Here is a 26,878-nt window from a genome sequence, read left to right as displayed (position 1 = left end):
AAGTGCTTATTGGTTTGATGTTACGATTTCAAGAATAATTTGATTACCTACAACATATTTGATTGATCGATTGAGTTTTGAGCTCAGTTTTTTTTTTACAAAATTGTTATAATTATTAGAAGTAAGAGGCAAGAATCTACAAGAATTCCCAATAGTAGAATAACGACAGAATCAACTAATTATATTGGGTACGAACTATAGGCAAATGTAATTCAAGGATAACGGGCTCGCGAACTTTCTCCTTTATTATTCGTGAGGCGCACGCACTTTCACTACTTTCTACCGGGATCAACACCATTGCACTTGAACCTGTATTCCAACCAACAGACAACAGAGGTAGCATTGAATACATAAAAACTGTGTTCGGGGCCGTACTTAACGTGTAATAATAATTACCTGAACATCAAACATCGGAACTGGCTGACTATGTTTACCTAAACCTCAAGGAAATAATACACATAGAATAGACAACACCTTTTGCAATCCTGGAATAAGAAATGGATTAATTTGCTACTCCACGAACCCACTGAAGCTTAAATTGTGCAAAACAGCTTGTGCTGAATTTTTTTTCATACAAGTCCACAATTAACTGATTGTCCCTATTTCTGCCGCCATGCAGTAATGTAAACACATTACTGAGTTCCGGTTTTGAAGGTTATAAGGTGTTGGTGAAACTACAGGCACATGGGACTTGTCAACTATATGTCTCAGGGTGACGGGCGCAATAGCCGTGCTCAGGCAGTGACAGGCCTGTCGCTTGCCACCAGGCGCACAACTTGTTCGTCGCGTCACTTGATATCATTAAAAAAAGTATAGGTATAGAAGTAAAAACAGAATTTCTGTCGAAGCAGTGAAAGAGCGCCGACTTAGCATTTGCCTTAAGTGTTCTAGCGTGGCAGACTAAGTTTTCTATCTGTCCATTGTATGGGGTCTGGGGTCTCGACACCAGAGCGCGATACTGTCTTACGCCGTTACAGTATGTTAATAAAAACCTTATTTTTTGCGACGTAGATATTTCTACCCCTGTACTGTTTACCCTCCTTTAGGCTGCCTTGTTGTAATGTACAAAAACCTTTTAGTGATTATTGAGGAGTAATGGGAAGATCAGGTTTAAAGTAAAGGAAAAACTAGCTGAAACAGAAACGAACGAACTATAGACAAAGAATACTTACAAACAATGAGTAATAGAAATTAAAAAGTATTTATATCTGCCCCATCCTGTGGCCGATCCGCAACAGTGTTTTCGCGAGATCCTAAATCCTAGAGAATTCATTCTGAGAAATCCCCATTGATGTCAGTCGGTCAAACTCCCACATAAACTACACCACATCTATTCGCACATCCAAGCGGAAGCCGACCTTCTGAATAAAATAATGATATTTATTTACTTTAAATATGGATTAGGAAAGGTGGTATAGATATAGGATTGCCTACTGACTTATCATTTCTGGGACAATTGTATTAAGGTAAGGGAAACTAAAACTAATTTGTCAGATGGCCAGCTACTAATTTCATAGCATACAGTCATAACATGGCCGTAACATTGTTTTCTACCATGCTTTAAGAGAATCCAGGACAGTAAAGTCTAATTACTGGACACGGGACAAGACGAAAAGTTCCGGGACAATACCGGATTTCCTGACCGTCTGGCAAGCCTGTATACACATCACATGTCAAAGCTAATCAATACCGTCACTAAACAAAAAAGTACCTAAAGTATTGGAACATAGCGTTTAAAATTTCTGTAAATAAGTTTCAATTTGAAAAAAGGAGACTTTCGTTAAGAGGGAGCATGCCAAAAAGGTTTTGACGTTGGCTCCGCCCAAATTTGTGACACAAATATATGCCTGAAGTTCGCGTGACATGCAACAGGAGATGTTGAATTTTGCGCATTAAAAGTACCAAATTCGTTTTAGCGGAATAACACTAAAACTAAAGGGATTAAAAAAATCCGTAGTGACAGTTGTCGATCATGTAATTATACATACATATAATTATCTAATTTTTGTCCTAATAACCTGTAGCATTTCGAGTATAAATCGAAAAAATGTGAAAATTAGAGGTCATTTCGTAATTTTTATCTATCGAGGAAACTTTATTGTTTTATGTTTCTGATTAAATGTCTATGCTTGAATATATCGTGTAGTTACTCATACAATATTTTATTTTTAACTTTAAAGTGAATGTATCTACCCCTCTAAAATCAAATCGAAGATTAGGAATTTTTTCTCTGCTCCCTCTTAAGAGACGATATCTTTTTGAACTTGCGATATGCACATAATAAGCTAAACTTGATATTTAAACAAAATTGGCACGCATTATGGTCACCAGCTTTCACCAACCGCACATCTACACCAAGTAACGGCTCAAATTACATAATTACTCAATTCAAAAGGTGTTATGAAATTTTGAATGTATCAAAACCGGTATAGGTATCCAGTTGCAAGTCCATTAAACATTACGTTTCGCAGAATATCACCATATTACAAATATGAACTGGAATTTGAATTTCAAATGTGATGTTGATAGTTATTGATAGTGACATGGCATGTTCTTTCATTATCATTCATATAATTTCATAATCATCCATCATTCATGTTCTTTGTTGGTTTTGACACTGCTTTAGTGCGTAGACGGAGGCATAATTGTTTGTAATAATTTTAGTGTTAATGCACTAAAAACTACCTACTTTCTGCCGTGTTGTGACAACATATTAATTTTTTAGACACTATGTTTATGTTAGCAAACGGAGAATCGAGCTCTTCGTATCTGCTACTGCTTTTTAGTAGACGCAATGGCGGTGCCCCTCATAACTTTGCGTTTAAAGCTCTGAGTGGCACTGCAACTGTAATGGACAGTCGTGTCGCTTTCTACCAGACCCACAACTTGTTAGTCTCGTCACTTGATATCAAAAAAAACCTAATAATAGAAGTCCCATAGTCGCTTTTTCTGTTATTTGAAGTGTTGGGACGGAACGAACAAGTCGTTGGCCTGATGGTAAGCTTTAATAAGTTCACTGTCCATGACTCCACTTGGAGTCGCAAATTTGGTTCAACCATAAGTTCACGCTTACCTATGGATACACTACTTCAGTGTTAAATATTTTGGTTAGATATTTTTAAACTTATGAATTTGGTAATCTTTTATACGTGTAATTTTTCAAAAATAACTTACTTTGTTGTAGATATTAAAATGTGAGAGTAACACTCAAAACCAACTATTTCACACAAATGCCGGTAGATTTTAGGGGTTTGATTTCGGCATTTATATGAGGGATTGTGAACGTGGTAAATCGCAAAGATCTCAAGTGCCACATAAAGGTCCAAACATAAAACTGCGAATTCACAACGCAGGACTTTGCGACGCGAATTGTTTATCTCTAAAGGCATCTCACAGCCACGGTTCGGGTAACCATTCCTTGTCATTAACCGTACTGAATGTATCTTTTAAACTAGGTAACGGCATGGTTCGTAAAAAGAGTGTTACACTCATGTTATTGGTAAGAAAGTATAGGAATAAAAACACAAAGAAAATTAACGCGTCTCACGAGCTCGTACAATTCTGCGACGTCGCATCGCAGTTTTGTGTTTCGACCCCAAAGTCGACAAGTCCAATGAGACTGTAGCTTCACCAGCACCTTTCAATGTTTGGCAGCAGAAATAGGCACGGTGGCAGTACTTCCCTGGACAAACTCTTTCACAAGGACCACTATTGTTATTAAAACATATTTTATTATCTAAGTTATATTTACCTCAAGTTAGCCAGCTCAGAACAAGCGTTAGCCAGCAAATAGTCACCACTGAGCAGCGCGATCTTGTTGCCGAACAGCATGTCTCCAGGGTCCACGTCCATAGACAGCTGGCGCGAGTTCATGTTCACCAAGCCTTTGTGAACAAGATGCGATGTGCGGATCATTTCTGTTACTTCTGCTAGGGCGCGTTGGCTGTAAGGAAATGTTAGGACATGAGTGAAGGCGTCCACTTTATTTAAAAGGGGGATAATATTCAGAGAAATCGTAGCCGTTCGTAACTTTCCATATACAATATTATTTCCCTCAATTCCCCTTAGCAGAGATAAGTTAGATACTCTTTTCAAAGGGCCTAAACAACCGTACACAGTATGCCTACAAAAAATTTCTAGTACAAAAATACTATTAACCGCAACCGGGGACTCTCGACACATCATCTCGAAGCTTCAAGAAAATATGCATAGTCATTCGAAAGCAACAGATATGCAGAAAATGACTTATAACAAATGTACATGGTCAAGAGTATGTCAAATTTCATACCTAAGATTTAAAGTCAACTGTATGCCTACGTCGCCCGCGGCGCGAGAAAAGTAAACAGGCGAAAGTAAGAAAGCACGCAAGAAAGTAACAAAACGGTATTGCCTTCCAACATCATTCATAATTGCACGATTTGCACCCGAATTTCCGATTACTGGGGAAAATGTAAATATATAAAATATAGGTAACTATAAGCACTCCATTCTGAGCGCGTGCCCACTAGAGGGCACCAGGGCAGGGTTTGTAGTGTCTGAACCCCGGCTTGGTTTAAAGTTGCAACGGAACCCGAATGAGCCCAAATGTGAGTATCGTGTGATCCCGGGACTGGACTGATTGTACTCGGGCACTACATGGGCTAGCGCAAGGGCGGCGCTACGCTTACGATAAGAACGGTCCAAAACCCAAAGTATCAAACTTGATATGCTCTCGACTGTACCTAGGTTGACCTAGATTTTTGTGTCTATATCAATAAGATGAATAATATAGTTGGCCTTTGAAGGGTTTTTTTTAGAATATCAAGTAACGGGAGCAAGTTGTGCACCTGATGGTAAGCTATACGCCAGTCCATAACAGTTGCAGTGCCACTCAGAGCTTTAACTCGTAAAGAACTGAGTGGCACTTCCACTGCGCCCATCACCCTGAGACGTAAGTTGACAAGTCCCATGTGCCTGTAATTTCACCAGCACCCTTACTCTTCAAAACCGGAACGCAGTAATGTTAACATTACTGATTGGCGGCAGAAATAGGTAAGGTGGCAGAACTCTACTGCTGCTAAAAATAACGTTACATTACGTTCGACACATAACGTTATGTTAATAACGCAAATTACTTTCCTAAACTTTATAACAATGTAGGTAGCCGCTTTCCTTTGAAACACGATTTCGTGAAGCCTTACATTTACGAGTGTTGTAATCTTCGATCTCGTCACAGAAATGTGTCTGGACCCCGCTATTCGTATGAAATACCTGCTACACAATAACATCGTAATTTGAATAAAACATCAAAAATACAATGGTGTTATAGAAGCGATGTTACCTGTGCAACACTCCAGCAGCCTTATCCTGTTCCATATCTGGGATCTCAGAGCTGTGGCCCGCCGCTTTCGATATGAGCAGCACGATGAGGCCCCAAGCTTGCATGTTGTTCTTGCCATTGTAGATTAGGTTCCTGTGATGGTAATCATTTATTTTTAAACTAGACATTAATGTAACGACTTACTATATCTTTAAAATAATTTTGAAGAGTGTTCTCGTCCAACAACTTAAAAAAAAATTTAACAACTTTTGCACTACAAAAACCAAAAATTTTGTACTGTGACTCTTATTTTTGTTCTAAATTTACTTGCACACTTTGTGTAAACCTTTTTACACAAAGTGTCCGAGTAACACACTGCACACTTTCACATCTGCAAAATGGCAACATTTCAGGAAACAGGTTTAAAAATTCTACGAAGGAAATTAGGCTCTAAGTTTTTATGCTTTTAAATAGGAGAGTTACAAAATTTCACATAGGTACATGTGTTTTTTTAATGTACTTCATGTTATTTTTACGACTTTCATTTCAAAGTCAAAGTCAAAGAATCATTTATTCAAAAGGTAAAATAAATTTACACTTGAAAACGTCACATTTAAGCTACTGCTCGTTCACTACGCTGACTTCCCTCAGAAGAACGAGCAAGAAACTCTAGGGATTGCTCTTTTCAAATAAACTTAACTATGGATTACACTTTGAATCAAATTTGTGTGGAATCTAGAGCCATGTCGTTTTTCCATACATCTTTATCTAACACGTCTTCAATTTTGTAACATGACTTTTCAATGAAAATATTTTTAATGTACTTTTTTCAGCTTACGAAATGATAACCTTAATATATGCTCCGGAATCTTATTGTAAAAACGTATATAATTCACAATAACAGAGTCCGAACAGTTAGTCGCTTAACCTTGGTTAAACGAAATTGTGATACCATGAGTTTGGACTTAGCTCTAAGGTTAATATTATGGTTATCTTCTTTCTTTTATGTGATACAAGCACTTTTGATTGTTACAATGTTATGATGTGTGAGACCATTTCTTAAAATTCTGTTCAGGATATCAATAAACTACCTACGTATATTGGTTACTACTTGGAGACGTTCACCGCCCGAAGCTCTGTGATTGAAATTCCGCAGCTCTTGCTTTTGGGCGGTGATTGACTCAACCCTTATTGACTACGGCTTACATGTTTAGTTATTGTTACTTTTAGGCTCAATGTACATTGCGGCGGAACGGATTGTGATTTTGATGAAAGATTTTGGCTTGTATCTAGTTTGTACGTTACACAATGACAATAAAGTTCATTACGCTATGTACAATATCGTTACAAAACTTCGGATCCATTCCATTCCGCGCAATATAATATGAGCCTTAGTGTAAGTTGTACAATATGAAACATCAATAAGTACACGTACACTCAAATAAATATACCACCTAGAGATTTTCAATTCTAAAGACTTCATATAGCCTTTTTGTTCATTCATTAATAAGCATGCACCTTCCTGGCTACAACAAATTACAACTGAATGCTTCAATGATCAAGCACATAGGCATTATGTATTTGATTGCGTGTATACTGTGCTATTATGAAACACGTTGCATATGATTGGTCTTTGTGTGTTATAGAATTTGTTGAAAAACCCCATTACATTGTTTGAAGAGAAGCTAATTAAGAAATTACAGTGAAAGTTTTGGTAATTATTAAATGGACTAGTAGTACCTTGACTAATAAAGTTATGTAATTAGGAAAGTAACATTTTTGGGAATGTGACAAATTAAACTTTTTTTTGTTTCTCCAATATGGTGTAAAAGTGGTGTAACCTACATTCAATTGTTTTCTTCAATCTTACTTTAATTGATACTAAAGTACCTACATAATTATTTTATATTTGGATGATATTTTCATGTATAATTTTTTTTATTAATATTAAAGATTTTTTTATACAAATGCGGGTGAGGTTATGAAAATTACAAGAAGCGTAGGGATCTTAGAGTATTTTTCTTATAATAACAGGTAACGGAACGAACAAGTCGTGCTTTAAAGCTCTGAGTGACACTGCAACTGTTATGGACAGGCGTGACGCTTACCATTAGGCGCACGACTTGTTCGTCAGTTAGTGTCATAAAAAAAGCTTTAAATCGCAAAGATAGAAAAGAAAGAAAAGTCCCATATGACTGTAATTTCAACATACTCATTCTTCTCCAGGGAGTCTCACGTATCAGTGAAATATTTAATCAATTTGCGATATCAAGTGTAAATTCCTTACCTACGTAGTAATATGTGTACGAATATGTAGATATAATAATATGAAGTTTAGAATTTTTGAACTTAATCCTTGCAGTTCCCAGATATTTAAATGATATTTACATAAACATTTCTTTATACTTAGTTAAAACTCGATTTGGTAACCAAGTAGTTATATACAGACACGTAATACAGACCATGTAATTTAGCATAATTATTATTGAAAGCCTTGAACAAGTTGTATGCATTACATAGGCAAGTAAATGAAGTACACACAGTATGGTTAGACAGGGTGTAAGACAAGAAATTTAAAAAAATCAAAATATAAAAAAGTAACAAAATAAATAAATTCTTACTGTGCCAATATATTCATCTTTCTTTTTTACCTAGCATTTTAATGTTATTACAAATATTGGCTTAATGACGGTACCGTGATTTGAAAAACATAGGATTCTAATAATAGGACTAATGTAATATGTACTTCTTTCTTTCCACAATAGTGGCCTGTCTCAAAAACACAAAGCAAAGCCGACAAAAAGCTTGGTGACTTATTCACAGTACAATTTACTTCATCACAAGTATACTAAATTAGAATAAGTTAAAAATAAGCTATATTGGCTTGGGTCACTATTCTCGAAAAGCGGTGATACAATCACAAGACTAACAACATCAATAGTGCAACATTTTTAAACAGCGATTAGAATCAATTGTCAATGTCAATTTGAACAATTTAAACTATTAACAAAAACTCAAAAACCGCTAACAACACGGCAGTGCCATATATTTTAGTGGATTAAGTATAAATATTTGGCTGAAGGGTGACATATATATCGGCGATTCCGTGGCCGGTTACCTGACACCAAATTGCGCCACACATCGCCCACAAGTGCAATACGGGTGTGTAGATTAGTTATTTAGTTTATTTTGTCATATTATATTGTATATATGTTAGTCCTTAAGGTATATATTATATGGTCATTTGGCCTGAAAGAAATGTCTAAATAAAAAATATGAAAAAAATAGTATAATACATTTCTTTTTAATCGCGTTTTCAGGGGGGTCCTAGTCATAGCAAACATTTTTCGTACTAATGAAAATCTTTCAGACGTTCAAGGCTCGTACTGATTATGTACTTTTGTCGGTAATATAACATATAGGTACACAATATAATATATAAAACAAAACACAACCACTTACTTAGCAGTTTTCAGCACAGGATGATTGCTGCCTACTAATTTCCTCAAATGTAAGGCGACGTTTGCGATTTCGTCGCTCAAAACCCAGCGTAGGCTTAAAAACGAAGTAGGGTATCCAACGATCTTCTCTGCCTCGCTCACGGCACGATTCCAGTCCGGTTTCGCGTTGTGTTGAGCAACACCGAATTGCGTACTGCTTGTGCTCAACTCCGAACAAGGTCCTCGCAGTTTCAACACCGCTACTGATGGGCAAGCTTTCACTAAGTCGCATCTTGCTAAACACCTCAACCTGCTCAAACTCATCTTCGTTTTTCTGTTTACAACACGCAAAAACTTAAACAAACTACAATTGCGAAAGCCTGAAAATATTAACCACTTCAGCGATCACTATTTTGGCAGAATTGGAAATGCAAAGCACTTATAGAACACAATAAATGGAAACAAGAATTTAAAACAAACGTTAAGTTTTTTTGTAACTCGTTGCAAATTCTACACTTTACGTAATTTACGTAAAAATTAAAAGTTTTGTAAAACAAAAACTTCAATTTTGTTTGACCACCACTTCTTTCGCGCTAAAATCACAGACTGATATTAAAATGACAGATCAGCGGATAGCCGAATGATTATTGAGGGGATAGTACGAAGCAAATGAATGAAATCCTTTAGAGTGACAGCAATCTGCTGTAAAAGGTTGCCATTTTATAAATTTTGTCGTAATTATTTTTTTATTTAGTACTTTGTAGTAAGCATTGGTCGGAAAAAGGTGTTCCACATATAATAGATACATGCATAGATACAACTACAAGGAGCAACATAGAGTTGTTAAAACCACTAAATATTAATTAATTACTGTTTCGAATTCCGGATTCCCGGAAATGGTTTTACTGCAACGTGGGACAAAACTACTGACCTAGGAAGTCGAAGTTGGATTTTAAAGTAATTATAATGATGCCATGCAAAAAATGCAGTAAACAACTGGCTTTTCACCAAAAGAGAATAATAAACTAACGAGATTGGGCACTTTCGGCTCCTTCCTAGCTTTAAATACCGCATATTGACGGAACGGCGACATTTGCTAGAAGAATTTAAGAAATTTATTTTTTCCGAGCATTGGTAATAAGTCAAAAGGGAGAATTTTTTTAAATCACAATCCATGCTCATATTGGACTCATAATAATAATAATAATAATTTATTTAATTTAAGCCTTTTACAAGTAATGGTGTATTATAACTAAATAAGAGCTAGTTTACCATGTTTGGCTTGTTAGTAATTGACTCAAGGTTATCTGTCCCCTGACTTTCAAGCTAGGCTAACCTGTGTTATGAAAGACAGTGGTTCGGTTATTTAACAAGTTTACAAGCATATTTAAGGTGCAGTATAGAGAATATTAATTAGTAAGTATTCTCTATTGTGTGTGTGTATTTCTTATTTCAATATTGCATCCTTATATTTATTGTAGACTATTTGCATCGCATCCATTCAAAATTGATATTTATTGCAAATATATTTATTATCATTAAAAATTAATAAATCATCATTTTTTTCATCATCATCATCATAAACCCATTTATGTGTCCCACTGCTCGAACTAATAAAACTATCATCGTCATCATCATCAACAACTTAGGCACGTTAGACTGCTAGGTGTAGGTCTTTTAATTAAGGGGTTAAGACGTATACTAGTCGTATTAAGCCGATTCGCCGCCGACGCAGATGTACGGGCTCCTCGCTAATTGTCTCTAAACATGATCAGTCGTCGTCGGCATTCGTACAGACGCGATCAGAAGTTCGCAATAAGTAGATTCGTCGCCAACCTTTGTCAAGTCGCGTTCGTACAAACAGATGCGAAATGCATAACATCTTTTTCGCTCTTACGTTCATGGAAATAAAGTTTTTTCTGACCGGCTTAATGCGATTACGCGTCCATAACTATGGTTTATCCCCAAAGAAAATAATAATTAATAAACTATACTGCACATTAATCGAAAAAACTGAATGGTAAAGACCTTTTGATAGAGATAAAATATATATATATATATATATTATACACTTCGTTAGGTATTTTGTACATAGCATTGTTAAGTTCTCAATCATCAAAGGTTGTAATATGCCTGTATTCTAAGTATAAGTATAATTGTTAATAATAGTGAAATTCTTCCTAAATAAACTTGTACCTATCAGATAAACCAACATAAAATATTATTTTAATGTTAAAATACATTTTATTTAATGTTTTCAAAACGTAACGATGCAGAATGTGAAAGTATTAGGTTCTTATATTGGCAACATTAAATTTTTGTATTCACCAATCAGAATTCGAATATTTAACCATTCATTTCATTCGATTAATTTCCATTCGCTTGTTCGAAGCGATGTCGTTCATTTGTCAGTCATTCGCGCATTGCCGGCCGTTGTAGTCGACTATTGGGGAGTCACTACGTCTTGCCGGAATATTTTCAGTGTTCGAAGTCCTTTCAGATTTTTTTGCTATTCTCTTGTTGCTTTCTGATAACACTTGTCTGTGAAAGTGCCGACTATTCATAGTGTTGTCGCTAGACACAGTTTTGTTAATCTATCGAACTTACTCTGAGGTGAGATATTACTGGATTTTTTATTTATTTTTACTGTCTGCATTTAGTTCTCCATAGCAGACGACATTGGCGGTTCGGTAACACGTGTGCAAACGTGGTGCAGACTGTAGAGCTGCGCGAGTCTGCGTTTCCCACATGAATTGATTCTTAATGACATAATGTACCACAGTTTCCGTGCTGATAATGCGTCTTGAGAACGATTGGTACCGTACAGGAAATTGTATCCTAATAATTTATCAAAACACAGTGTACGTCCTTGGATGCCGCTGACCGTACCTTACACATGATGATGATGGTTTGTTTACCGCTAATAATAGTTTATAATGGGTTAAGCTCAAAGGCTTTCCTAAATTAGTCAGACATTTCGCATTACTTAAATTAACAATTTGAAAAGAAAAAAACTTAGCTACAGTACCGCATCTCAAGCATTAAGTGTGAAGTCAATGGAAAATTTCGTCCAAATTTTCCATACACCAATAGAACTGGTTTTATGATGGAATACCCATTGCTTTTACTTTTAAAGCTAAGATTATTTCATAGCTTTTTTGCAGTGGCAGAGTATTTTTTTCTCATAATGTTCTATAGGCAATCTAAATGTCTAAGCTGCCTTGATTACAGGAAGTCTATTGGAATGATCTTAAATGGCTACTGAGAGAAAAAAATTTAATCATTTTGGCTACAAATACTACCCTAAATAATCAATAAATAGTAAGTAGTAGTAATTCTGTATTTGAAAATAAGAAAAATAACAATTTTTTTTTACCTATACATTATGTTATGATCAAATTACTGGCACATAAGACTTGTGAACTGAAAGTCTCGGGGTGAAGGGTGCAGTGACAGTGCCCCTCAGGTATTTGCGATTTAAAGCTCTGGATGGCACTGTAATTGCTATGGACAGGCTTACCACCAGGCGCACAACTTGTTTGCCTGGCCCCTTATGATAAAAAAATAAAGAATGTTCGATGGACAATGTGTATAATAAGCCCTTTAAATCTTAAACAGAAATCCAACATTTTAACTGAAATCCGTACTTATCAGTTCATCAAGAATAAATTGGGCATTGTACTGTATCAGATTAATAATAATAATAATAACGCACACACACAACATAGCCCTGCACTAGGGAAACCCTGTGTCGTGGGTGCCATGGACAAACATAGACAACCACAAATTACACCCAAACTCACGAGAGAAATAAATGTAGGCCATACAAATATTTCTCCCGGCCCGGGAACCGAACCTGGCACCTCTGCGTGGCAGTCCGGCATGGTAACCGTTCGGCCACAGAGGCAGTTAAATAAATTATAAAAATTATAAAAAATATATTTATTATTTATTATTATAAAGAATATAAAGAAAAGATTATAAAGTATATTGACATAATACACAACATTATTGTATTATATTTCGCTTCCTCCTATGTAAAAAATTGAAAGCCCAAATTCACGATTTTACAGGTGAACGTCTTTAACATATTGATATGACTAAACATATATAACTAATTTAAACATAATATAGCAATTTTTACAGTATTGCAACTAAATTTGATATATACTCATTATTTTTCAGTCTGTGTAATTTCACTGCTTGTGTAATAGATCTACATAAAAATACAGTGTTTGTATAACAAATGCACACGCATTATTTATGTGTGTTTGTATGAATCAATTTTGTTCATATAGTTTTTATGTGTGACTAGCATTTATTTGACAACAGTGTAAAAAAGTTTTGTAACTGTAATTATGCAATTTTGTTCTGATTTTTTGTGCCTTTGGGATTCAGAGAGAAGTTTTATCCACTCTATATCTACTGCTTGAAGTATTGGTAAAAATCGGAATTATATTTTAAAGTATATTTATTATTTGTTGTTACTTGGAACCTTATAACTAAATGACAAATTAACCAAAGAGACGTTAAACCTTCTTCTTTTTAATTATTGGCTGTGCGCTTTTAAGATTATGCCTGTGTCACATATTCTGTTAAGTAATTTTATGGGTTTTAGTAGGTTCTGCTATTCAACAAGTTTTATGGGGGTAGCTTGTTAGAGACTACTATCTTACGTATTAAATTTTGAATTTAGGTGTTGCAGATCTGCAGGCTTATTATTACAAAATGTGTGTTACATAGATAAAATTTGAACTCAGGTTGACATGGCTCTATCTTCAGTAAATGCCATACCTGACAATTTTGTGTTAACTGAATGAAATTTCCAATCTTCCTCAGCTTTCGAAAGAGAATATTCAAAGATGAGCCTTAATGGCTGTAGGACTGAATGCCTGTCAACCTAAAACTAGCAAAAAGAAAAATTCACCAAGACTTGGCTTAGGTTGGTTTTAAATCTTTGCCTTTTCCTTAATTGAAAGAATTTAAAGAACAACAATACTAGTATATAGTAGAGTACTCATCATTGTCTACAAGTTTTGAGTAAAAAAATGTTTAATTTTTTTTTATATAATGACGCGTTTTAGGCCAATTAATTGCCCGTGAACTGTTTTTTGATGCACACACTCATACCGTGTGTGGGAAGACTAGCGAAACCCTGTATCGCAGGTGCCATGGACACGTCTATGTGTGTGTAACCACAAATTACACTCTACAGGCCATACAAATAATTCTCTCGGCTCGGGACCCGCCACAAAGGCAGAAACATAGAACGAATTCGACATGAGCAACAGCTCAACATGTAAAGGAACAAACTGAAAAGTAATGCCCTGAAAATTGGTCTAATGTTAGCTATGACAGAAGGGTATTGTTGTAAATTTTAGATAGATATATATACACTTTATTGCTCGCACACAAAAAAAGAACCAAAAATACATTTTAGACATAGACAACTTAGGATTAGTGTGGGCAAAGGCTTATCGCTGAAAGCTATCTCTTCCAGACAATCTTTGACGCAGAGGAGAACTATACAGAGAGGGAGATGTAGTGTGCCAATGGTAAAAATATAAATGCATTAATAAAAACTTACATTATTATAATATTATCAAATAATAAATAACCATATTATATACGTTCATGTAGTATATTGGTATACTTATTTAAGCTTGCACTAACAAATATGCAGACTAAGTTGCAGACCAAGACCATACCATAAGTGATTTAGAATGTCGGATCTCTGAAGTGAGTTTGTTCCATAATTGTGCACTAATTATCGGGAAATATTTAAGTGCATATCAGAAAACTTGATACCTATAAAATTATGTTCATTGTTCAAATAACTTTCACTCTAAAAAAATATTTCACTACAAATAAATGTCTAACAAAACTAGTATCAAAAATAATTTTAAAACATGTATCAAAACTAGACGTCTCTTAATTTCTCATTGTACGACGAAAGTGTTCATTTATTAACAAAAATATGGTTTATATAACAAAAATACTTATTGCACATCAATTTAAATTAACTCCAAATGAAATAACAATTTTTTTAACAAAATTACCGTAATTTTTCTCAAAAGTTGCTCCACAAATTATCTTCGTTTGTACAATGACTACAACGTACAACAAATATATTTATGATCACAGACATAAGATATATGTCTGTGTTTATGATACAATGAATAACACATATTGCATAACATTATTTCAAAAATGTCATCTGATTTACTGAAAATAATCGAGACCTTTTATCTCTTTCGCATACAACCATGAGTCTGGTACAATATGCCCAAGTAAAGCACAAGCTAGAACTCTGTGCAAATGAAACTACTCTTATTTTTTCAAAAACTATAAATGCAAACAGTCATATTATAGGGCTCGCGATCAGGCTCGTGTATGTGGTACTACCAGCAGACTCCAAAAATACTCGAATCGGGCAGAAAAGGAAGCGTGGACGTCTTGCGAAAGCAAGACCCGCATTAATAATTAAATAAAAGTTTTTTTTTATTAACCTATTATGTCACACTGCTGGGCAAAGATTAATAGAAGTTTATTTATTTATTTTTTTATTATTTTCTGCTTTTTTATTTTAAGCTTTGTGGGTGATTTTCTTGTAAGCAATTCATAATATTGGAACTAAATTGTACCTTTACTTGCAAATACAAAAAAATATTAAGATTTTCACGCATTAGACTTTGTTTGCATTGTTTGTGTGTAATTCCAATTTTTTTTGTTGATCTTGTTATGGACAAATTTTACAATTAGACCATTATGTCAAATAAAATGGTGTCTCATTGCAAGAGACTGATGTACCCTTTTAGTGAAGTAGGTATATTTTTTTCCCATAAATTTGTTGTCATACATTTGTTGTATGCCAGAAATATGTGATATGTTTTTAGATGTTAGATATGCATTGCGATAAAATGTTGTGCTTTAATTTTAGTACATAATGCTAAATTAATTTTTTTTTTATGTATTTTGATATGCAATCAATACTTTTGTTGGGGAAGTGGTATATTTGGTTGTGAAAAAACTTACTTTTTTGGTGAGTGGTTAAATACTACCCTTAATTATCTAACTTTAAAGTTTATTGTACTTTTAATGTTATAGTAAACATGATTATCTATTGTGTAATACCTATACTCATCAAATATGTCCAATAACCCTGCTGTAATTTTGTACAAATAATCTTTACAATCTATCTACAATAAATCTACAAATAAATCTTTAAGGTCACCTTAATTAATGGAAATCTTATCACTATTCTAGTGATAAGATATTGTTTCTATAATACAATGGTCACAGTTTTTAACTGCCTCTGTGGCCGAACGGTTACCATGCCGGACTGCCATCCAGAGGTCCCGGGTTCGATTCCCAGGCTGGGAGAAATATGTGTATGGCCTACATTTACTTCTCTCGTGACTTTGGGTGTAATTTGTGGTTGTCTATGTGTGTGTCCATGGCACCCGCGACACAGGTTTTCCCTAGTGCGGGGCTATGTTGAGAGTGTGCGTTATTATTATTAGTTGTGCAAATGTTCCATTATTGTAAATACTTAACCATCTTACATTATCATTATACATATAGAAGCAGAACAACTTGTATCACATACAAACTACTGGAAATATACATATATCTATCACCACACATGTTTGCCGGTGAGTGTGGTCAGAGATCTCAGATCTTTAGTTCTAAGATCCTGACCTACTTTCAATTATATAATTAAAGGTTATTGAAACTTCACTTTCCTTTTTTCCGTTGTATGTATTTTTCACATACAAACATATACTCACAGGGTAGGCAGAGCTTTAAGTGACACAGTGCAACTAAAGCCACATTGGCATATACAATCTTGTGTAACTTAGTGCACCATAGTGACAGGTTGCCAGCTTGTCGCCTACTTATACTATAGGACTCTATTAAACCCAATCCCTCAGTCTACTTTTACAACTTGCGCGGGATTATAAGCAGCCGATACCTTCTATGTTTTTCCTTTGGTTCTAAATCAGCATGGAACTGTGTATGTTTCACATACAACTTACTGTAAATATATCTATCATCACAACTGCTTGACGCTTTATTCAGATAAAAGATATTGAAACTTCACTTTCATTTACGTTTTTTCTACTTACTTGAGACATTGAGTCGATACAACCTCAAATGGCTTTGGTTGATTCCGCATGGAAAGGTCTATGCTGGGTATCTCGTTACGGGACAAAGTCCGGAACGAAGTATAAGACTAAAGTTGTGGACATCGTCCAGAAGTGTAGCAAGCTGAAGTGGTAGTGGGCTAGCCACATTTGTCGCAGAACCGATGAGCGATGGAGTAGACGGGTTCTCGAGTGGAGACCACGTCTCGGCAAACGTAACGTACGACGTCCCCCTGCAAGATGGACCGTTGATCTGAAGTAGGTCGCGGGTAGTGGTTGGATGTGGAAAACGGGTGATCGGGCACTATGGCGTACACTTGGAGAGGCTTATGTCCAGCAGTAGACTGCAATAGGCTGATTGATTGATTCCGCATAACAGTGAAAGTGTTGAATCAATTACTTTGGGAAAAATATATATAGTAAAATTGAAGATATACACTGATTGGTATACGGTGTGTAAAAACGATTCATAAAAATTTTCACGATTGAAAAAAAAACAAACGTACTTCGAAATTTTACAAGAAAACTGCTGTATTTAATATACCAATGATTTTTTTTAATATCAACTAAATGGAACACGTGTACTATACGATATATACGTTTTTCAAATGACCATAACTTCGTTTGTAAAGAAAAATAAATTGTGAAATATAGCCAGTGTTCCTGATGCTCGACCCACGCAATTCAACCGATTCAGTACGGGAAAAATTTGGATTCGAGGTGAGGTAGTATCGACTCTTAAGCTAGATAGAAGATGAAATAGACAAAACAGTGACGAGATGGAGACGGAAAATAGTACGCTTGCCCGGGGTTACCAAGAAGCACACATTTCTCTAAATAACGCACACACACTCATTAGTTTTTTTTTAATATATGATATACACACGTTTGGCCACAATCTCTCCTGATGTTAAGCGACGATGAGACGCGGTTGCGTAAAAAATGCCTATTCACTCTAGCCTTGAATAGCCCTAAATTGTACTTTTCGGGAAATACAGATGTCGGGGAATACATAGAGCATTCCATTCTTTTGCCGTACGCATCAGAAAGGACGAAACAAAGCGTTTAGTGCGAATAGGTGGAATATCTAGTCGACCGAAGGAGGAACGGTGATGGCGGAACCAAATTGAAAAGTTCCTGCGCACACTCCCCGAAATGTATCCGATAGAAAACTGACAAGCAGGCTACTTTTCTGCGATGGTCGAGATTTTGAAGCTTCGACTCCACAAGAGAATTATTGTTAAGAAGTCTCTTTGCTTTTCGCTCCACCGAGTCCAAGACAGGTAACTGGTAATGGGCAGAGCCATCCCAAAGGTGGCAGCAGTACTCCATACAGGATCGAACTTGTACTTTATACAGATTTAAAAGCTGTTCAGGTGTCAAGTGCCGCCTGACCTTGTAAAGTATGCCTAGTTTTCTGCCAATTTTTGCTAAGCACGCTAATTATCGCCCAAAGTTGAGGTTGGATGATAAGTCCAGACCAAGTAGCTCAAGGTGGTCCCTTATCGGCACGGATACATCTCGGAAAGTCCGAGTAAGGTGTAGGGGATTCCTTTTTGATGTGAAAAGACACGCCTGTGTTTTAGCCGCATTAAACCTAACCCTGTTAGCATCTCCACAGTCGGAACCAGCTTTCAGACTCAGGTTCAACCGGGTGACCATCGCCTCTCGCTTACACCGGATCTCTTCCCTGTTGTCTAGGGCGTCTGGTACATAACTCTCTACCACAGTGCTGTCGTCTGCGTACCCAAAGATACTGGGCGTCAGCAGCAGGTCGCTGATATGCAGCAAGAATAGAGTGGCGGAGAGGACAGATCCCTGAGGTACACCAGCACTTATACCATGAAGATCAGACGAGTAACCATCTACAACTACACAGATTGACCTATCCTTCAGAAAATCGCCTATCCATGTGCAAAAGCCAACAGGAATTCCGTAAGCTGGAAGCGTGTTTAACAGGCTATCATGCCAAACCCTATCAAAGGCCTTTGATATGTCGAGAGACACGGCAAGCGATTCACCGCGTTTCTCGACAGCCTCGCTCCATAAATGTTTGACATACGCAAGAAGATCCCCAGTAGATCGACCACGGCGAAAACCATACTGCCTATCACTGAGGAGATCGTTATCTTCGAGGTATCCAAGGAGACGGCTGTTCAATACGCGCTCCATAATCTTACAGAGTATGGAGGTGATTGCGATAGGTCGATAATTAGTTGTATTATCTTCTCGGTAAAAACAGATTACTTAAAAAAGGACAAAATTCTTTTTATGAAGACAAATCTATTAAATCCAACAAAACGATCCTCTCTCCATAGACGCTAGAGAATAATTACTTGATAATAGTAAAAAAAACGTCTCAAAAGTGTATTTTAGTTATAAGACAGAAATATTTTATCAAAGAGCAAATTAATTTACTTCAAGTCACAAAGCTACTCTAGATTCAACAAAATATTTTTTAGTTATTAGAAATGTCCGATTGGGGGGGGGGGGGGGGGGGGGAAAGAATGAAAAGTTCAGAGGTACTTAATTATTTGACTGAAGATTTATGTTTTCTAATATCAAAGAGGGTAAATTTGCAGAGTCACGGACCAAACAGCATGGAAAAGCACACAGTTCAGTGCCAAACCTTAAAGTAGCAAAAAAACAGGACTGAATCTTCTCAAATAATTGAATACCATTCAGTGCTGTACAGATGCTACAGCGGCAGAAAGCACTAACAATTCAAAATATATGAGATGACTTATACTATTGAAGTTAACAAAATGATAGCGCGTTTCAGAGTACAACTAATGCCATCTAGCAGTGGCGTGATGGAACTAATTGCATGTTAAAGTTGTGCTTGTTACAAGTGTAGTTTGATTTCATGCTGAAACCAAATTCCTTACAAATATCACCCTAACAAACTAGAGATACTACGTATTGTTTCTTTGGATAAATGACTGTTTATGATTTTTATGATTACAAGCACAAGTAAAAGTAATCGTTACCGCGTGCGCCTTCGGCGACATGTCACGACAACATTGACTATGAAAACGCAACGAAATGTTGCTTTAAAAATATACTCTAGAATTTAGAATATTAATCTGAATAGCAAACTACTTCTGTTTTTGTTTGAGAATATATTTTCTTAAAATACACCCAAGAAATTTTGAATTCATTTAAAATTATTTAAATTTGATGTAAGAGGTAAAAATTTCTTGATGTAAGTAATGTCCAATTAATTGATTAGAAATGAAATAAAATCTTGAAGTGAACGTATTTGTCTAAAAGTTAGAATAAAGTTAAGAGTAAAATTGTATTAGAAAAAGATAAGCAGTATTTTTGTAATGAAAATATTTTATTACGTTTAATAAATATTTTTCAGAATTAGCAAATATTTTGAGAAATTGCTCTTTCTTATTAGTAGGATTCCTTTTTTTCTGTGTATGGAAGAATAGCTGGTAATATGTTTAAAAAATCCGTAAATGTTGTGTTGTGAAGCGATATTTATTCATAGAATATGTATCTTTTTCCTTGCAAATGTGATGAACTCAACTTAGCCCCGCACTAGGGAAACCCTAATCGCGGGTGCCATGGACACACACATAGATAAACACAAATCCCACCCAAAATCACGAGAGAAATGAATGTAGGCCATACAAATATTTCTCCCGGTCCGGGAATTGAACCCGAGACCTCTGCGTGGCAGAACGGCATGGTAACCGTTCGGTCACGGAAGACCACGGAGCCAAGTTATCTTATCTTTAATACGTTTTACCTGCACTTTGTAAATTCAACCTTATGTGCATTTGTTTTATGCTAGTGTGGGATAAATAAATAAATCAGATATTTTTGAGCATCAACTTTACTTTGTCTATTCGGGGTTCCGGTGATTATAATTATGCACAGCACACCAATCTCACAAAAATGCACAGCTATAAATGTGTTAGATATAAGATACAATAATTTAAAAAATGCCTAATACCACACCCCGGACACTCCATACAACGGTCGAAAATTATTTACCTACTACTACTATATACAGCAAGGCGCTATCTGCACACGCGCAAATGTGTGCGTGAAGTGACAGCGTCACCCATCACTTTCTCGCACTATTACGTTACGTGGTCAGAGCGGCAACATAGCGAAAATTCTGACGCAAATCTGTTATCCATGATTCTATTAATAGAATCCTAATAATTATACTTGTTTATTACATATTTATGTCGATATATTATTATATTATTCATTAATTTACTAACTAGAGTAATATTGAAGATTTATTTCAAAAATATATTAAAAGCACTTAAAATGTTATATTTCGGACATAAATAAGGTAACCAAGGTATTTGAAATTGCTTATCTAAGTTTGGTTAATTATTAGATATATTCACTACCTACGTAATATTTATCGGCAATACGAGTAGGTATTTGATGGCGTCTCATTATATTGATATAATAAATCTGTATTTTTTTATACATATGTACATATATTACTCTGCATGTAAATAAATGAAGAAAACAATAACTGAATGAGTCTCAGACAGTTTTTTTTACTTACTTCGTTTCATCTTTCGGAAAATGATGATAACTGTACACAGCACAATTCACGACCATTATAAATAGTAACGTAAAATGATGTTTTATATGAACGTACAAGTTTCGTAATGAATAAATGAACTATATTCAAATATCAAAGCCGTCTTCGCGCGAAAACGGCTAGCCGGCAGCCTTGTTGTCGTTCAATCAATGTGACCGGCAATATGCAGGACGTGGTGCGGTATCTAAAACTAGGGAGGGGCGGAGAGTGACCGTTCTCTATTCTTTATTCTCTGCTAATACATTACCTATTGACATTGAAAGTATAAATGCAAATATTACATATTTAAATTAAGCAATTTATATACTCAAATATGATTAAATATGTCAAGTTCCCGTTTTGTAATCTTTAAATTTTTAATGCAATTTGTGATTTTTAATGCTACACAACACACTTTGCAATCATATTATGTTTGCAACGTCTTTCATTTATTACAATTGTACTTACATTAGAAAGATAACATCATGTTTAGTTTAATACATATTTTTGCTGTTAGGTAAGCGTTTTAAATGTAGTGTAATTTAGAATTGGGTTTTTCTCTGAGTACACATTCTTTATTTTATAATAAGCATAAATACATTGTACTGGAAAAATCTTGCTTTTAAAAACTAAAAAAAAATTAGTAGCAGTAGAGCACCTTACCTATATCTGCCGACAAGCAGTAATGTGCATTACTGCGTTACGCTTCTAAAAGCGTAAGGGTTCTGGTGAAATTACAGACACATGGGACTTATCAACTTATGTCTCAGGGTGACGGGCGCAGTGGCAGTACCCCCACGGTCTTTGCGATTCAAAGCTTTGAGTGGCACTGCAACTGTTATAGATAGGCCTGTCGCTTACCACCAGGCGCACGACTTGTTCGTCCCGCCACTTGGTATTATACAAAACGTGTTTACATTTGAAACTGCTTTATTGTAATTTGCATAGATTTGAAGGCAAAGTTTAGTATAGAAGGTGATTTGCACCACTCTAAAGTTTCCCTTGCAAAAACAAGCCCTGCTGTGTTCTGAGTGTACCGGTAAGAGAAATCACAGCCACAGGACACATCCTTAGCTAAGGTTCTATTATACCTAAATAACTTAGGGTCGTATTCTAGAACTCTACTCAATGCTCAAGTCAGGACTTGAGTATGATTTAAAGCACTAGAAATCATATTCAAGTCCTTGCCATTAGAGTCGTTTTTCCAGTGTTTGAAATCATAATCAAGTCTGCTCAAATCCTGACTTGAGCATTGAGTACAGTTCTGGAATACGACCCTTAGTGTAGGTGATATCAAATCTAGATTTTTTTTGTAGCAGTTCTTTCTGGGAAGTACTGCCACGATCATATCTATTTCCGTGTTTCGGTGTTGATGGGATAAAAGGCTGGTAGCACTATATACTCGTACTAGCCAAAACAGTTTCCACTAATGTTTAAAATAAGTTTATGTTGGATAGACAAATTTGTACATTATAGATATGTACAGATTTGTACATTAAAGATATGTACTGGCGACAACTAACGTAATAATTACCACTAAGCAATAATTTATAAATCACTTTTAATTATAATATAAATTTATTGAATGTCGTGATGATCACCCACCATTTCAATTTCAATTGTTTATTGCATATCACATTACAAACCACTATGATATTCAACTATGTTATGCGAAACCACTGTACGTCAAACTCTGAAGAATTTAATGTAATAATAATAATATCTTTATTGCAAAACGCATAAAAATAGGCACAGAGGTGCGTTTAGCTCCCAAGCTAGGATCCCCTGCACTATGGGTATGTATTACGTCCGTCAGTGTGTTGCCTAAAAATAACAATAATAATAATAAAGCACACACTAAAGTAACTATTCTATAGTCTATCTATTACAATAACTAAGTATATTACAATAAGCTTATAAAATATTAATGTAGAACACAAAGAGAGATGGTTTACATTTAGTTTTGGTACATTGAATGTACATTCATAAATTTCTTACATAATCCAGTATACTACTAGTTTTTATAAACAACAAAAACAACCAACTTCAGTACCAACATAGAATGAAAATATTATAAGATACATTAATATTAAAAATAAAAGTAAAATCACAAAAGCAAGGAGGGTGTATAGTCACAACTGCAAAATTCCGTCGATCGATTAATAATATTTGTTAATAAAAGCTTCCTAATGGCAGATTTGAACCGGAATGGCTTATTGTTTGTGTGCTAAATATCTATTGTCCATTTCTGCAGTTAATTGAAAATTACTTCTGTTTGGCTGGCAATCGTCCATCACTAACTATCGTCTCCTATTCTTTTTTTATGACATGCCCATATAACAGACTTTGGGACATACAGAGATTGGAACTTTCGCTATGTTGCGGCATTGCAAGGAATTAATTTCTACAAAATATTTTTTTGTTTATTTTAGGTATGGAGTGGGAAGGGCCGGGCAAGCAAGGCTTGTACGACCCTCAGAACGAGCACGAGGCCTGCGGAGTTGGTTTTGTTGTTGCTATCGACGGGAAACGTACTCATAAAGTGAGTATTATAAGCATTGGAATCGAAATTCACCTTTATCCAAAAGTCTTTAAAATTTAATTCTCATAAACAAACATTAAGGACGCGACTTTTCGATTACTCATTTTACACGAAAAGAGATACCTATACCCAGTTTTTAGAGACCTGTCTAACAACGGGAATATTGTAACCTGGGTTCCCTACCTTTCCCTAATAAGGGTGAAAATAAAAGAAGGTAGGGCGGTTAACTGATTTAATTAAAAAGAGAAATGAATCCCAGGGTACATAAAAATTTATGAATACGTGGGCTCCGGCCTAAAGGTACGGATCGTTAGCACTCCCGGGGTTATGCACTCCCCTGGGTAAAGGCCGGCTGGAATGTAGATAGCCGGCGCCTTGTCGTGTCGGAGACGGAAGATGTTGAAGGAGGACTCCGACGGGAAGTGAACCCGGAACTGCGGCTGCCAGGCACGACGCGCGTCGCTTGTAGATGATGTTGGCCACGTAGTGGCCGAGGGTTTTAAACCCTAACGGAGTTCCTGTAACATGTTACAGTGCGGGTATACTGCGCTGCTGTGCACGCGCCCGTTGCGATTCCGTCCCGGCAGCTTAAGGAATGCTTTACCCAATGAGGGAACGCTTACGTATTAATCCTGCTGCCGGGAGAAAATCACAACGGAATTTAAAATGAAAAATAACAAAGGTTAAGTACTTGTGGGTAGGCAGAAGGCACCCACAAGCAAGAACAAAGCTAAATAAAACGAAATAAATACAATTGTGAAATGACACGTTGACTAAAAGGAAAGTTTAAAAGGTCAAGTCACGTAAAACCGCGTGGCATCGCATGTGCCTTCGTTAATTACGCGGATTCGACAAAATTAAATAACTGGCTGCTGGATTGTTGCTGCCAGCCGTAAGGGAACGTATTTGTTCGACCTATGGATGTACAGGAACCGCGTAGTTAACGAATGCACATTCCGCGACCGCCATTTTACAAAATTAGCGAATTACGAAAATAAGTGGTGTGGTATTGGAATACTCACCCGAATACGGGAACTTCTTATACTCACAAGTTGTTAATTTCAAAAGCAATTGTCGTAGTTGCCGAAATGCGGATTTATATTTGCAATTTAAATATTTAGGAGCGCGCGTAGGCGATGCCGGCTCGTGAGAAATGTGGCGCGGACGCCGTCGCAACTCCTTTTATATGCGAGCCGCAGAGAATCCACGCGTTCGCATTAGCGCTCGATTAACCGATTACGTAAAAAAAGAGGTATGTAACGTTTTTTCGTTACAATATATTTCCCTTATTGTTATATATTTTATTAACTTAAAACTTTCCCGCCTATTTTGAAAATGCGCGCTAAACTATTAATTTTGAAATGACCATAATAGACAATATATCATTTTATGAAACAGTACAGAGTACTGAAAAAACCAACCTCAAAAGTCATTCATCCCCTAGTTTGCCACCCTTACAGGTGGAATATTCTCTTCAAATTTAAATAGGACCACATCTGAGGTACCCTCTTTCTAACAAAAAAAGAGTCATCAAAATCGGTTCACAAATACTGGAGTTATCGCGTACATACAAAAAAACACAGCCGAGTTGAGAACTCCTTTGAGTTCGGTTAAAAAGAGTAGAGTTCTTATGTCGTTTAAAATTATAGCAAATGACAAAGCACGGAGTTTTTACCAACACTTTACCGACATATAAACATCTAAGTTTATGATTACATAACATGATTCCGACTTTAATTTTCAGTCTTCTAGGTATTCTTCACAAGCGAACCCTTCTTTTAATAATATGTATGTGTTTGAATAGAGATTATACATATAGTGCATAGGCATTATATAGGTATGCATGCTCCGTCGTCACTTTGCATCAGGTGAGATGGAGGTCAAATGCGCCCTTATTTTACCTCTAAAAAAAGAAACGTTCCACTTTGTTGTTTTTCACACTTCGATGTTGCCGGAAGGAAACATACATTTTTTGTATATGTGGGTATTCTCAGTAGGGTAAATGGCACGTCGTTAGGGAAATGCCACCCACAGAATTCAAAAATAGTAACCCAAACCAAATTAGTTCATCTTTTGTCTTCTTACACGACTTTATTCAGAATGTAGCACAATTCTATGGCAAATAAGACACACAAGCTTTCCTTTGGTAGAATAACCGTGTGATAATTGTGGGCCAGTATCAAATTGTGATTTTGCCAATTTCGAGCGCGAAATAGACCACCTACCTTTTTTCTTTTTTTATAATGTCAAGTGTGCCTGGTGGTAAGCTACACGCCTGTCCATAACAGTTGTAGTGCTACTCGGAACTTTATATCACAAAGGTCTGAGAGGCTCTGCTACTGCGCCTGTCCCTGCGCACCCTTACCCTATAAAACCGGAACACAGTAATGCTCATATTACTGCTTGGCGGTTGAAACAGGTAAGGTGGCAGTACTTCTCTGAACGACCTCTTTTACAAGGAGCTCTACTACGTCATGAACTATGATTTTCTGAGATATAAGCTGTTATTCTGCATAGCCATCGGTTTTTCATAAAGTTTGGGTAATTAACATACCGGTCCCATAATGTCTTACTGTTATGTTTTAATAAATTAACATTCTCTCTGGTGGTATCTCAGCACATTAATGAGAACGTATTTTAGTACTTTTTTTTTACAAAACAATGACAGATACTGCAATTAATAAAACTAAACTGGCTGTCACTGACTTCATAAAATCACAAATCAATTTACTTGGCAATTTATCATGAGATCCTTTTTTCATATTGAATTGTGGCATTTACGAAGTTTGCAACTACATATGTAAGTAGTGAAATTTATAACTTAAATTTTACAGACAGTAAAATCTGTTTCACTTTGTTTTTACCTATACTTTATATAATTATTGTCTA

The 26,878-nt window shown here is 35.9% G+C and overlaps 2 protein-coding genes and 1 long non-coding RNA gene across 3 annotated transcripts in view; 1 reads left to right on the top strand and 2 right to left on the bottom strand.

Annotated features, from left to right (window-relative positions):
- The window catches only part of LOC113236500 (decaprenyl-diphosphate synthase subunit 2), a 31,796-nt gene extending 22,696 nt beyond the window's left edge, over nucleotides 1–9,100 (bottom strand). The window contains exons 1-3 of the mRNA XM_026472606.1: nucleotides 8,762–9,100; nucleotides 5,321–5,452; nucleotides 3,752–3,943 (exon numbers count right to left, since the gene is read on the bottom strand). Of these exons, the coding sequence (XP_026328391.1) occupies nucleotides 3,752–3,943; nucleotides 5,321–5,452; nucleotides 8,762–9,063 (626 nt within the window). The 5' untranslated portion in view covers nucleotides 9,064–9,100. The remainder of the gene's footprint in view (nucleotides 1–3,751; nucleotides 3,944–5,320; nucleotides 5,453–8,761) is intronic.
- A 2,071-nt stretch (nucleotides 9,101–11,171) lies between these two features.
- Nucleotides 11,172–26,878, top strand: part of LOC113236976 (ferredoxin-dependent glutamate synthase 1-like) — a 43,183-nt gene continuing 27,476 nt past the window's right edge. The window contains exons 1-2 of the mRNA XM_026473204.1: nucleotides 11,172–11,352; nucleotides 23,880–23,989. Of these exons, the coding sequence (XP_026328989.1) occupies nucleotides 23,882–23,989 (108 nt within the window). The 5' untranslated portion in view covers nucleotides 11,172–11,352; nucleotides 23,880–23,881. The remainder of the gene's footprint in view (nucleotides 11,353–23,879; nucleotides 23,990–26,878) is intronic.
- Nucleotides 24,208–25,261, bottom strand: LOC113236977. The gene is made up of 2 exons (XR_003311001.1): nucleotides 25,012–25,261; nucleotides 24,208–24,507 (listed from the first exon to the last, which is right to left on the bottom strand). It is a non-coding gene; the product is annotated as an uncharacterized LOC113236977 (long non-coding RNA).

Source organism: Hyposmocoma kahamanoa, unplaced genomic scaffold, assembly GCF_003589595.1.
Source record: "Hyposmocoma kahamanoa isolate Upper Pololo Valley unplaced genomic scaffold, ASM358959v1 92, whole genome shotgun sequence".
NCBI classification, from domain to species: domain Eukaryota; kingdom Metazoa; phylum Arthropoda; class Insecta; order Lepidoptera; family Cosmopterigidae; genus Hyposmocoma; species Hyposmocoma kahamanoa.
The sequence above is the reverse complement of the archived record's forward strand: the minus strand, read 5'-3'. Positions and strand labels throughout refer to the sequence as shown.